The sequence below is a fragment of the Neofelis nebulosa genome, chromosome 7 (assembly GCF_028018385.1).
Source record: "Neofelis nebulosa isolate mNeoNeb1 chromosome 7, mNeoNeb1.pri, whole genome shotgun sequence".
Lineage (NCBI taxonomy): Eukaryota > Metazoa > Chordata > Mammalia > Carnivora > Felidae > Neofelis > Neofelis nebulosa.
Window position 1 is genome coordinate 28,690,008 of NC_080788.1, and position 14,360 is coordinate 28,704,367.

Here is a 14,360-nt window from a genome sequence, read left to right on the forward strand (position 1 = left end):
GAGAGAGTCAGAGTCCCCTTCATTAGGGATGGCCTGTTTCCTCTGGCAACCTGGGTTTATTTGGAGGAGGCCTGTTTAGACAATCATCCAATATATCAGGAGGGAGTTTACTAGCCAAACACATTTGGGTAAACACATTCTGCAAGAGGCCCTCAATTCTGGATCCTTATTTAGGGTCATGAAAGCCTGGACACAGGGTACCTCCATTTGTCCTGTTTGTCCATTTGTCCTATTTCTTGCAGAGGAGATCTGATGGATTGTATTAAAATTTAATGTCCCATTAATGGGCCATTTTTCCTCATCTCCTAATGAGTATTGAGGCCAGGCAGTAATATAAAAGATCCTTTTTTTTTTTTTTTTTCTTAGATCTTGCAATCTGAATTGATTCCAGGGGGATAAAAGGCATCCCAAGGGAGAGTCCTTGGGGACTGAAGAAGATCCCATGTTTCCTCAGTCTCAGTCCTTACAGTCATGGTTTTGAAATAGAAACCTGAGATCTCTCTCATTTTACTCTTGAAAACATAGGGAGAGCTCTTAATAACCAGAAGAGAGCATAGTTAGTCCCTTTCCTCCCTTGTACTGGAACTTTTGTCATTCACATGAAGTACCACAGCCATAGACCCAGTCTTCCGCGGAGCCAAATGGGCTAAAAAACAGTCATTGAATTGGGTCTTTAGTCCAAGCAATGCAGTAGAGTTTGATCATTTTAGGTTTGTCCTTGTTCCTTGTACAAGGAGCATCCTCCCAGTACTCTGGGGACCATGTGGAGGAATCTGAAGAGACCCCACCTCTTTCTGGGTGTCTCTTCCCTTATCCCTAGGCCTAGAATTTTTTGTTCCCCATCCTCAACCAGGTTAGTTCTTGCTTCTGAGTTTCCCTGGGGTGCTCAACCACTCTCAATGGAGGTTTCTTGCACTCTCCAGGACTCGCTTTGTCTGTCTCCAGCCGTTTCCCTCCATTCCCCTCTTGGGAGAACGAAACTGCAGATGGAGACTCTACATTCACTTCGTATGTAGGATAGATCTCAGTCACAAATACTCAGCCTCCAAAGATTTCCTGACCCCCAAGCAGTACTTAGTCTAATTTTCCTATCTTGGACCATGCACGGAATTACCAGGTCGCTGTGGTACCTTTTACCCTTCCCCCAGCATCACTTCTTCTGTCTCCAAAGGTAAAAAGTCTCGAGCTCCATGGATCCTGCAGAGGCCAGGGGTCCTCCCGTGGAAAGGCCACCCAAACCAGGGTGGGACGTGTCTCCCCTTTCTCAGAACTTGGACCCCGCAGGTTGAGGTGAATACTGGACAAGCCCCCAAATTGTGAGAAATAGGCCCACCAACCCAATCAAAGGAGGGATGCGGAGACTTGGAGCACAGTGAAGTGAGGCTTTAATCAACATTCTTGAGAAAGTTAGTGTCTGACCGAAAGGCACACTCAGGGCAGTTATAGCAATTTATCTCCTAACATGCAAGTCCCTTCTCTGGCTCCTCATTGGCTGAGTACTACAGAGGTTATAGCCTTACCTAGACATCCCCTACACCCTTAAGGCAAGAAGTAGTCTGACTGGAACAAATGTACATTCCTTGAGGTGTCACAGAGACTTTTAGTCTCTCTTCCCTTTGTTCTTTGGCACATGCAACCTGTGAAAATAAGCTCACAAAATGGAAAGGGGGAAAAAAAAACAGGAAGTGAAGTGTCTAAAGGTTTGGGACTCCATTGTGGTAGTGGTGGGGAGGTATTTCTGAAAATGAATCATTTCCCTTACTTCTCACATATTCTATATGTTTATGTACTGTGTATCTGTACTTTGTACATAATAAAGAATCAATTTTCACTTCCGTTGGGTGTGATACTGCATTCACTGAGAATGCATAGGTTAATGAATTCTTATTTCAACATCTTATAACACTTGAAATTGTCTTGTACATAAATGTTTACTACATATGATTTAGTTTATAATAGAATCTTACAGAACTTATTAAATGAATTACTTAAATTTAGCCATTAATCGTAATTCCTCATCATATTCTATACTTTCAGTATAGAGTGAGCACAGATACTACCTCAATCTGCCATTAGTTCACATTATCAAAAGCAACATTTTTAGGCAACTTTTTGTAAAGAATAGTTTCATTTCATAATAAGTCAAGGTTATAGAGTAGAATGGAATCGTTCACAGACTTTATTTTTAGTATCATGTATGATGCTGCTGGATTTGGTTTTAGTGGTGTGTTTCCAAAGCCATATGGCAGTTACTCCCTATCATGGTCTTGTCCCTTCCTGCAAGGTTACAGGTGACCTAGACTCAGACCTACTGAGCCAGGTGTGTGCACTGGGATAAGTAAAGTACTTTGGCCAAACAAGGGCTTAGGGTCACAAAATGAGAGAGCATAAGGTGGGCTGACACCCCACAAACACCCCATCCCCCACCATATGTGTGATATTTCTCAGGCACTCCTGGCTGCCCAAGATCAAAGGAAAGTAAAGAAAACAAATGGTTAACTGATAGAGATCACAGTCATACAGGACATGAGTCTCCATCAGTTTACAAATATCTTAGTAAATTATAAGAAAAAGGCAATCTTGGGGCGCCTGGGTGGCGCAGTCGGTTAAGCGTCCGACTTCAGCCAGGTCACGATCTCGCGGTCCGTGAGTTCGAACCCCGCGTCGGGCTCTGGGCTGATGGCTCGGAGCCTGTAGCCTGTTTCCGATTCTGTGTCTCCCTCTCTCTCTGCCCCTCCCCCGTTCATGCTCTGTCTCTCTCTGTCCCAAAAAAATAAAATAAAAAACGTTGAAAAAAAAAAAAATTAGAAAAAGGCAATCTTATCAATAGCCTTATCTCCAGAAACCTGTAGACTCAAGTTACCTGGAGCCCCAACATCACCCTCTCCTCCATAGTGATATGGGGAACAAAGGCAGGAAGGAAATGGCAGGTAAAATTAAATTTCCTTAGAACCTGCAGCCCATTGACAAATACTTGAGGTAAATACAGAGTACAACATTTCTCTAGGAACCCCCTACTGTCTTAGTGTTAACGCTTTGCTAGAGGGAAAAATATCCTTAGCCTGACAATAGCTAGGCCTCCAGTATCCTGTGATTCTTTTTTAGCATATGAAAATCTCTTTGGAAACTTCCCTTTGCCTTTACCCCCCCCAACTCCCAGGTATATAATCAGTCTCTCCTCACTGTCCCGGGGCAGCTCTTTCTGCCCATGGGTCCTGTCCTCATGCTTTAATAAAATCATGTTTAAAAAAAATTTTTTTTAAGTTTATTTATTTATTTTGAGAGAGACAGAGACAAGGTGAGTAAGGGAGGGGCAGAGAGAAAAAGGAGAGAGAGAATCTCACGCAGGCTCTGGGCTGCTAGCGTGGAGCCTGATGAAACAAACCAGCAAGATCATAACTCATGAAACTCATGAAACTCATCATAACTCATGAAACCAGCAAGATCATAACCTGACCCCAAACCAAGAGATGGACACTTAACCAACTGACCCACCAGGCACCCCAACAGAATCACTTTTTTGCACCAAAGATGTGTCAAGAATTCTTTCTTGGCCATTGGCTCCAGACCCCCATCACTCCAAAACCTTATCAACAACACTAAATGAATGAACACAATTAAGTTTTATTAGTTTGATTTCTGTAACCTTTAAATCATACCTTACAAATTAGACCGTCACAACTGGATTTAGTAGAAGCAGAGGAATCAAGTTCACTATTTTCTGACACACTGACACAAAAAAAGGAACAATGACTTAGAAAAGGTTATTCATAAAAGACCATCAGAAAAATCCCTAAACAAAAGCTAAATAAGCATTAAGTTTAATTCTAATTGGTAGTGGATTTTATTACAATGAGCTGGTATTAAGTTTCTTAAGTCCATAAATCTTTCCCCAAACATTACTGATCCTTTGCTAAGGAATATATGGATGAACTCAGCAGCATTTTGACATAGCTAGTTGTTGGAATATTCCATAGAAAAATGCAAAATAATTCTGTAAGAACATGATGGCAACAATTAGCAGCTAATATTCTCAGACTTTCTAATTACCAAAGGCATATACAATTTTAGTCTAGAAAAATAATTTTATAAAATTAAGCTTTTAAATTGAAAAGTACCCCCTTTAACAGGCACAGAGATACTGAAAAATAGTCACTAAAAATCTTACTAAATAGTTTATGGAAAGAAAAACATGCCCTTATAGTTATTAAATGCAGTCAGTACTGGGACTCTTCAAAAACATGATGTACATGTCCTCAGCTGCTGGCCAGGGACTGGTGGATAGGTGGCTGAAAACAGCGAACATGCTCCACAGGTGTGCTTTCTCCATCACCAGACTTCAAGTACTTGTCCAAGATAGTAATTATCTCATCATTTAGGATCTGGAACTTGCGAATTCTCTCCACCATTTTCTTCAATGGCTGCAACAGTTAAAATTAGGATGTTTTATTATTAAAACATGTACATTTATTTTTCATGTTTCAAAATGTCAGAATTTTCACATTTTCTCAAAAATTATAGCAAACTACTAGCACACATCTCTGTAATGTACCTATTGGAACAATGAATGTATTTTGCATTTAAACACATTTCTCTATCGGTTTCATACTACTGATGGTAGATTTACTTTTACAACTTAGACCTATTCATTCAACACACAGGTATTAAGAACCTGCTGTGTGCTAAAAATTGGTGATGTAAAGATGAAGATAATATAGTCAGTGGGGAAAGACCAGTAATCTAATACAAGTTTTAGATTTCCAGTTATTGTAGACAGGATACTTTGATAGATCCTCCCAGTTTAATAATAAAAGACACACACACACACACACACACACACACACACACAGACACACACACACGCGCGCGCACACACACACACACACACACACACAGGAAGAAACTTTAAAAAGCACTGCAGGTTTTGTCTATGCAGGAAGTAAAGCAGAAGCCAGGACCTCCTCAGGGACAGATGCCACCAGCAGCAGTGAGATGAGGAGATGGCCTGGGCTGTAAGCAAGCTGGGCTACACCTGAAGCCATGGTCCCTCTAATTAGGCTAATGTGGCCCCAAGTTGGTAACAGCCTGTGGAGATGAGAAGCAAATAAATATCTTGGGAGAAAAGCAATCCAAATTAAGTTTAATTGGACAAGAGCTGGCAAATAAAAAACCTAACACACGAAACATTTCAGAATTTGAGATAACCTTTGAGGTCTCACATACTAGAATTAAAAAATATAATACATCAAATGTGTAAAAAAAAAAAAGGGAAAAATTCAGTGAAGAAGATAAAATGATCAATTACCACCAAGATTTGAACTAAATCAAACTTGTAAGTATGTATGTATGTATGTGTGTATATATGTAGGCTTCACACATGTATGTATGTATATATGTACGTACATAGGATTCACACTCAGTGTGGAGCCCAATGCTGTGCTTGAACTCATGACCCTGAGATCAAGTCAGGTGCTTAACCGATTGAACCACCCAGGCATCCTCCGAATCAAAAATTTAAAAATAAACTAGTATTTCTCAAAACTAAAAACAGCAGATTAGACACAGCTGAATGAATTAGATAACTGAATAAAGTACTCTGGGAACAGCCCAGAGAGACAAGAAAATGGGAGATACGGAAGGTAGAGTAGCCCCTCAAAGACGTCCATGCCTGAATCCCCAGAACCTATGAAAATGTTACCTTTCATGGCAAAAGAGACTGTAAATGTAGTTAAGATTAGACTTTAAAATGGGGAAACTACCCTGGATTTTCTAGGTGAATCCAACCTAATCATATGAGCAGAGAACTTCCTTCAGGTAGAGGCAGGAGATATAGCAGAAAGTTGATAGATTGGAAGCATGGGAGGGACTTGACCCACCTTGGCTGGAGGGGTTCATGTGGAAAGGAGAAGGATGTAGGCCAATGGGCAGTAAAGAAATGGGGACCTTGGTCCTCTAACTGCAAGGGACTGCAACCAGCCAACCACCTGAATGAGCCTGGAAGCAGATTCATCCCCAGAGGCTCCAGAAAGGAACACAGTGCTACAGACACACTAATTTTGGCCTTGAGATGATAAATAAAGTCAGTTGAGTCATTCTGTACCCAGACTTCTGACCTACAGAACTGTGAGAGAATGGGTGCTGTTTTAAACCACTAAACCTGTGGAAATCTGTTGTGGATTTGGAACCTAATTAGAAAACTAACAGGATAAGGGATATGGAAACCAGAAGAATATCTAACAAGTAAGTAACTGCAGTCCTAAAAGAAAATAGAATGGAAGAAAACTAAAATATTTGAAAAGATAATGGCTGAGTATTTTCTAGAATTACAAAGAATCCATAAAATGACAAAGGGAAAAAGACCTAAAGAGCAGTCATAACAAAGAAATCAAACAAAACAAACCACACACATTTTGACTATAACAAAGGAAGCCAGAAACTGGAATAATATGCCAATAATCTAAAAATGCAGATTCTATAAGGTTGTATAATATGAAGCAGATCTAAGTACCCTAAAAAGAGAAAGAAAATGGAATAATTACTATTTGAATTGCCTGACTGCTTTACTTAGCAAGTATGTTTAGATTCATTTTGGAAAAGAAAGCTTCAGTTGGTGTCACCTTATGTATTGGGATGAAAAACATTCCCAGAAAAATAACTTTTAGTAAATATTTTGTGAAACTTCCACATAGTGGAAGATTCTCTTCCACATACCACATTTTTGATAATCTCATCTTTGCCATCATGTTTCTGGACTTTAAGTAGATGGTAGCAGAAATCCAGGACAGCAAAGCGCCGCTGTTGCCCAAGAAGTACAATGATCATACAGCCAGCCCAGTGGAGCCCGTCGCCAAAGCACTGCCTAGAAACAAGAAGCAACAAGGACAACAAGCAATCACAAACAATTATAAAGTCTTTTACAACTCGGTGTCCAGAATTCAATGACCAAGGGATCTACTGGGAACAGGCCAGGAAGGGAACGCCAAGCAGCAGATGACGTGTCATTTTTGGTAAAAGTCTCTTTTGAGTTCCTTTGGCACACTGTTTCCTAACCTTCTTTCAGATCACAGACCCTCCAAGAACAATGATTCTATGAAGCTGTGGACACCCCCACCTAGAAAATGCACAGTTAAGAAAACTTAACTTACTAAGTTTCCATGGGTTCAGAGAATACCTAGAAACTTCACCCCGAGTCACCTCCTGAGCATTAAGAACTTCCACTTAAATAGCTTTAAAGCAACTTGAAAAACTTCTAGTCCACTTCCAGAGGAATGTAGTCTTCTATGTGAGCCTAACGCCAGCTTGTTCCCACTTTCCCCATCCACTGAGTACACTTACTCGACTGTAAACTCGTGTGTTCCCACAGGAATGCAGTAGACAAACTGCATGGCACTCCAAAGTCTGTGAAACTCAACACACTCATCCACATGCATGACTCCATTGCTGGGCAAAGGCCCACGCCAGATAGGGTCGTCCAGAAAGGTCCGGATCCGAGTCAGGATGACTTCAAACATAGATAGGCCACAGCAGAGACGTTCCTTTGTCAGCAAGTCCCCCTCTCTCGCTATTGCAATTTGCTGCAGAAAGGATGGAATGTTATGAGCCATGGCAGGCTCACTGCTGAAACCAAACTACCCAGATTTATTTCTGACTTACTTGAAACTATCCTAATTTGCAGAAGAGGATTTCTAGAAATAAGCATCAGCAACATAAATATGTCAGCTATTACATATATGTCTTACTAGATTAAATATACTTCAGTCTAGGAGAACTGTCTACTATAGCCGTTCTTAACTGGGAGTGATTTTGCCTTCAGAAGACATGTGGCAATGTGTGGAGACATTTTTGATTGTCACAGCTTGGGGTGAGGTGAATGGCATCTAGTCAGCAGAGGTCAGGGATACTGTGTTCTAAAAAAATGTTTCTTAAATTTTATTCCAATGTAGTTAACAGACAGTGTCATATTAGTTTCAGGTATACAATATAGTGATTCAACTATTCCACTCAGTGCTCATCAAGAAAATTATTTTTTTTAAGTGTATTTATTTATTTTTGAGAGAGAAAGCGGGAGAGACAGAGAGCACGAGTGGGGAGCAGGGGAGGGGCAGAGAGAGACAAGGAGACACAGAATCCGAAACAGGCTCCAGGCTCCCAGCTGTCAGCACAGAGCCTAATGAGGGGTTCAGACTCACAAGGCTCAGCCTAAGTAAGGTGCTCAACTGACTGAGCCATCCAGGTGTCCTCAGAAAAGTGTTTTATTCTTAATCCCCTTCACCTATTTCACCCACCTTCCCTCTAACAACCATCAGTTTGTTCTCTGCAGTTGGGTTTTGTAAATTCCACATATGAGTGAAATCACATTGTATTTGCCTTTCTCTGACTAGCTTATTTCGCTTACATTATACTCTAGCTCCATCCATATTGTTGCAAATGGCAAGATTTCATTTCTTGATGGTTGAATGACATTCCACTGTGTTTATATATATATATATATATATATACACACACACATACATATACATATATATGTATATGTATATATGTATACATGCACACATACATACCCCATATCTTCTTTATCCATTCATTTATCAATGGACATGTGGGCTGTTTCCATAACTTGTTTTTAAGTAATATCGCAATAAAAATGGGTGCGTTTAACTTTTCAAATTAGTGTTTTTGTATTCCTTGGGTAAATACCCAGTAGTGCGATTACTGGATCCTAGATATAGTTCTATCTATCTATCTATCTATCTATCTATCTATCTATTTATTTAATTTAATGAGGAACCTCCATACTGTTTTCCAAAGTGGACCCACCAGTTTGCATTGCCACCAACAGTGCAAGAAAGTTCCCTTTTTTACAACATCCTTGCCAACACTTATTGTTTCTTGTGTTTAGGCTTTCAGCTATTATGAGAGGTGTGAGATGATATCTCATTGTAGTTTTGATTTGCATTTCCTGATGATGAATGAGTGATGTTAGCTCCTCATGTGTCTATTGGCCATCTGGATGTCTTCTTTGGAGAAATATCTGTTTAAGTCTTCTGCTCATATTTAATTGGATTTGGTTTTTTAGTGTCAGTTGTATAAGTTCTTTATATATATTGGATACTAACCCATTATCGGATCTCACTGGCAAATATCCCCTACCATTCAGCAGTTTGCCTTTTAGTTTTGTTGGTTGTATCCTTTGTTATGCAAAAACTTTTTACTCTGATGAAATCCCAATAGTTTATTTTTATAGTTTTGTTTTCCTTGCCTCAAGACACATATCTAGTAAGATGTTGTTATGGCCAATGTCAGAAAAATTACTGCCTTTGTTCTCCTCTAGGACTTTCATGGTTTGAGGTCTCACATTTAGGTCTTTAAACAATTTTGAATTTATTTTTGTATATGGCATAAGAAAGTGATCTAGGTTCATTCTTTTGCATGTAGTTGTCAAGTTTTCCCAACACCATTTGTTGAAAAGACTATCTTTTTCCCATTTCGTATTTTTTCCCCCTTTGTCAAAGATGAATGGACCATATAATTGAAGCATTGTTTCTGGACTTTCTACCCTATTCCATTGATCTCTTTTTGTGCCAGTGCCATACTGTTTGATTACTACAGCTCTGGAATATAACTTGAAATCTGGAATTATGATACTTTCAGCTTTTTTGTTTGTTTGTTTTGTTTTTTTTCTCTCAAGATTGCTGTGGCTACTTGGGATTTCTTTGTGGTTCCACACAAATTTTACCATTCTTTGTTCTAGTTCTGTGAAAATGCTGTTGGTATTTTGATAGGGATTGCATTGTATCTGTAGGTTGCTTTGGCTAATATGGATATTTAATAATATTTATTCTCCCAATCCATGAACATGAAATATCTATCCATTTGTTTCTATCATCTTCACTTTCTTTCAGCAATATTTTATAATTTTCAGAGTACAGGTCTTTTACCTCCTTGGTTAAGTTTACTCTTAAATATCTTATTATTTTTGGTGCAATTATAAATGGGATTGTCTAAATATTTCTTTCTGCTCCTTCATTAGTGTACAGATTAGTACAATGGATTTCTGTACATTGATTTTGTATCCTGGGAATATACTGAATTCATTTATTAGTTCTAGTAGTTTTATGACGGAGTCTTTAGGGTTTTCTATATATAGTATCATGTTATCTGCAAATAATGAAAGTTTTACTTCTTCCTTACCAATTTGGATGCTTTTTGTTTCTTTTTGTTGCCTGAGTGCTATGGCTAGGCCTTCCAGTACTAAGTTGAATAAAACTGGTGAGAGTGGACATCCTGTCTTGTTCCTGATCTTAGGGGAAAAGTTCTGTTTTTCACCATTGAGTATGATGTTCACTGTGGGTTTTTTATATAAAGTCTGCATTATGTTGAGGTATGTTCTCTCTAAACCTACTTTGTTGAAGGTTTTTATCAGGAATGGATATTGTACTTTGCTAAATCCTTTTTCTAAGTCTATTGAGATGATCATATGGTTGTTATCCTTTCTCTTACTGATGTATCACACTGATTGATCAGTGGTGAGTGAACCACCCTTGCATCCTAGGAATGAACTCTCTGTGTCTCTTTCTATGTGTTAGGAAAATCAGCTATGTCTCCTGTTCTCGAAAGAAGTAGCTTTTATGAAGAGGTCCTGTAGTGCCACTTAAGGTGTGTCTCCTATATATGTTATGCGTGTCCTGCTGTTGTGGCTGAGCTTTTCCTTCAGTTGTCTGCAGTGGCTCTTTGCCTATTGTGGGTACTTGCTTGGTCCCTGTGGTGTTAATGGGCCAGTCTCATGCTGCCTAGGGCTTGAGTTGGGTCAGACTAGGTGTTTGCCAGAGATGCAGTAGCACCAAACTACAGCTGCTTTCCCTGTACTGTCCCCTGAGCTTTCGTTGGTGGGCAGGGCCTGCAGCCAGACTGGTTGTCTGCCCCCAGCCAACTGCTGGGCCCACCGTTTGACTTGTGTGTGTGGTTATCTTTCCCTCTGTCCAGGGTAAGAGTCATTCTGGACTGGCACTGACCCTTGTCAAGGTACTTGCACACTGCCAGGCCTGTGGCACTGCCCTCGATGGGCTCTGGCCAAGAGCATATTGGAGGGGAGGAGCTGTAATGGCAAGGGGCAGGGGAGCCTGGTATCTGGTGGTATTAGCAAAGTTTGTGCAGCACCAGTCCTCTGTAGGGGGTTCCTGCTATACTGGGACTGAAAGTGAGCCTGTCTAGAGGGCGTGGATCTGCTGCAGCACAGCGGGGAGTGGGGTAGCAATGTTAGCAAGTTAGGCAGTAAGTGTCAACATGGTGCTGGCTATACGGAAGGTGGCCATGAGTTTATGCTGGGGGCAGGGGATGGAAATGGTGCCTGCCAGCTCCTTTGTTCCTGGAGAAATCTTTTAAGGATCTCAATCCCTCCAAGATGCGCTCTGAGATGAGTAAACTACTCTCCTTTTCATTTGCCTCAGGTGTTTTTCACACTGTTGCTTCTATGCTATATTTCCATGAGGCTGTTGTGCCAGGGATACTGTTCAACATCCTACAATTCATAAGACAGCCCCCACAACAAAAAATTATCTGGTCCAAACTGGGGACAGTGCCACAACTATGAAACCCAGCTCTAGCTTAAGTTGATATAAAATCATGGAACTCTACCCTGACACCTTGCCTCCTATAGGAGACTCCCACTTTCTGTTATTAAAAACCTATGAAAAAAGCCTTCTTCATGAAAGGACAGACCACACAAAAAAGTAACATTTACTGTGTACATCTTACATGCTAGGTGATGTCCTAAGCCCTTTACACATGTTAGCTCACTTAAACTTCCCAATCATCCTGGGACAAGGTCCAGTTACAAACCCCACTGGAGACACTGAGGCCTGAGAGGGCCCATCCAACCTCATTACACCTTCCAGGGTGGGTCATCCAGAACCTGTGTTCTGAAGCCCCAGCCGTGCCAGTGGTCTGATGTGCATACCAAACTTGCCACAGTGACAGCTGTCACAGTATGCATTACCTGAGGGGTCCCCAGTCTTTCAATCAGAGGGACAAGATGCAGTGGGGCGTACTTTGATTCTAGTCTTTTCATTTTGGCATCAAGTCTCTCTCCCTCTGCAGTAGAAAAAAAATTTTAATTTTTTTTTAACTTTCTGTTCCTTTGCATGGAAAATGATTGCTGAAGTTTAATTTTGTCAAAGAAACACATGAAGATTTCTTAAAATTATACACACAGATTCTCTGAACATTGTTTTAGAAAACTGGTTCATTTGATATTTTAACTCAAAATGACAGAACTGATTTTCTGTTCAATATTCATTTTTTTAAACACTAAAAATTATAAATGTAATCAAAATCAAAGAATAGTACAAAAACTCTCTGTACCCATTTGTTATAATGAGGATCAACTCGTGCCACTCTTGTTTCATAGATATTCAACGTCCCCTGCTATTCTGAAGCACATCCAAGATATACCGTTTTAGTCTTAAATATTTCAATTATTCAATATTAATTTAACTATGTTACATTTCCAGTTACCTTCAGTTATGACTGAACAGGGACCAAACTCAAACAAAACTAGCACTGAATTCTCTGGTCACAAAGACCACGTGTCACCACTCAACACTGCATAGGCAATCTGGACTCCCTGGTCAGAGGCACAGAAACTCACCTTTCACATGGACTCTTGGCAAGATGTTCTGAAATGGGGCTGCATGCAATAGGTCACACACTTCTTCTAAAGACTACAGCAAAGGAACAGAAGGTTGCATTAGGAAGTTTACCTCACCGCAAAGACAGACAGAAGTCTGGTGCTGAAAACAAGATCTATATCTTTGTCATTTTAGTGTAAAATAAATAGTCTAAGCAGCACTGTGCAGAACTCTCTGGAATGATGGAAATGTATTGTTTGTGCTATACACTTAGTTACTAGCCACATGTGGCTAGTACACCTGAATAACTGAATTTCAAATTTTATTTACTTTTGCTACCTGCCTCTTAAGTTTGTAACTGAGTTATAAGACTTTATAACAAGACACCACTGCATAGACAGGAGGAAGGTGCTTCCTCTGTGAGCAGCACTAGAGGCAGAAAGAAACCATCATTCTTGCACCCAAACCAAGTTCTGAGTAGTCATCTTGAACCTGCTTTTGGAACACAACTCTTTTAAAGAGGTAATAAAAAGAAGACCCATTCTCCAGAATATTGCAGTGTAGAGGTAGAGTTTACTTCTAATATCACAAGAGTTGCAGAACTAAAAACCCACCATGAATCTAAAGGTGGTCAAGAATAGGGCTTATTGGGGTGCCTGGGTGGCTCAGTCGGTTAAGCGTCCGACTTCGGCTCAGGTCACGATCTCGTGGTCCGTGAGTTCGAGCCCCGCGTCGGGCTCTGGGCTGATGGCTCAGAGCCTGGAGCCTGTTTCCGATTCTGTGTCTCCCTCTCTCTCTGACCCTCCCCCGTTCATGCTCTGTCTCTCTCTGTCTCAAAAATAAATAAACGTTAAAAAAAAATTTTTTTAAAAAAAGAACAGGGCTTATTTCCAGAGTCTGAAGGCTCTTAAACCACAAAAAAGGGTCCCTAAGATTGGTGTGTTCACCATGGGGCAGGCAGAAGAGGTGAGTAAGCTCTCTCTCAATCTACATCAGGCTCTCCACAGAACCTTCTACTGTATACCCATCTTAAAATCTTATAATTCTACAATTAAAAAAAATTATTAAACAAAAGAACTATTAACAGAAGGTCAAGATATATACCAACTGATGCTATTTTCCCTTCCAAGGATCTCCCCAGATGATGGCAAAGGTAAGACCAAGAAAAGGAAGATAAGACTTTCTGTACTTATAAGTGAGTGTCCTATGGTCACCTAACATAAATCTAGTGCAGCAGCCAGTTAGCTGTGACCTGTTCAACCAGGAGACTGACCCCTCCACACTCTGCCTTCTATTCCTGAGGCTAGCACCAAAGCATGAGCTCTTCATGCAGAATATATGTAGTAGAAGCCACCTCTGGGCCAGTGTACCCAGGACCTGTTCGCTTGGGCCTTCTAGTCTAGGCGAAGAAGGTGTGGAGGAGAGAAGAACAAGATAAAAAAAAAAGGGACATGATCAGATGATGATTGCATGGTACGCAAACACATAATGAAGTGTGATGTCAATGGAATAATGTGCAGCTCAAAAAAGATAAGAAATGTAGAGTGATCTCCAGGATATATTTACTGTCGAGTGAAAACAATAATGAGGAGATGAATGAATGGTCAGAGTGTAAGGGGGTCAGTTGGAAGGTGACTGACTGCAAGAAAAGTACTCAGGAAAATGGATGGAGGATGGGAAACTTTGACAAGGGACCATAGCTACCAGGTAGGATGCTGGAGGCAGAGCCACACA

General features: G+C 40.4%; 1 protein-coding gene across 3 annotated transcripts in view; it reads right to left on the bottom strand.

Annotated features, from left to right (window-relative positions):
- Positions 1-3,604: 3,604 nt before the first annotated feature.
- Positions 3,605-14,360, bottom strand: part of CYFIP1 (cytoplasmic FMR1 interacting protein 1) — an 86,956-nt gene continuing 76,200 nt past the window's right edge. For 2 of the 3 annotated variants that reach the window (XM_058736925.1, XM_058736926.1), the window contains exons 26-30: positions 12,647-12,719; positions 11,996-12,090; positions 7,336-7,574; positions 6,712-6,859; positions 3,605-4,421 (exon numbers count right to left, since the gene is read on the bottom strand). In XM_058736925.1, coding sequence (XP_058592908.1) covers positions 4,257-4,421; positions 6,712-6,859; positions 7,336-7,574; positions 11,996-12,090; positions 12,647-12,719 — 720 coding nt within the window. In that variant the 3' untranslated portion in view covers positions 3,605-4,256. Of the gene's footprint in view, positions 4,422-4,958; positions 5,086-6,711; positions 6,860-7,335; positions 7,575-11,995; positions 12,091-12,646; positions 12,720-14,360 lie in introns of all 3 variants that reach the window. The other variant, XR_009263942.1, reaches the window with a different exon arrangement.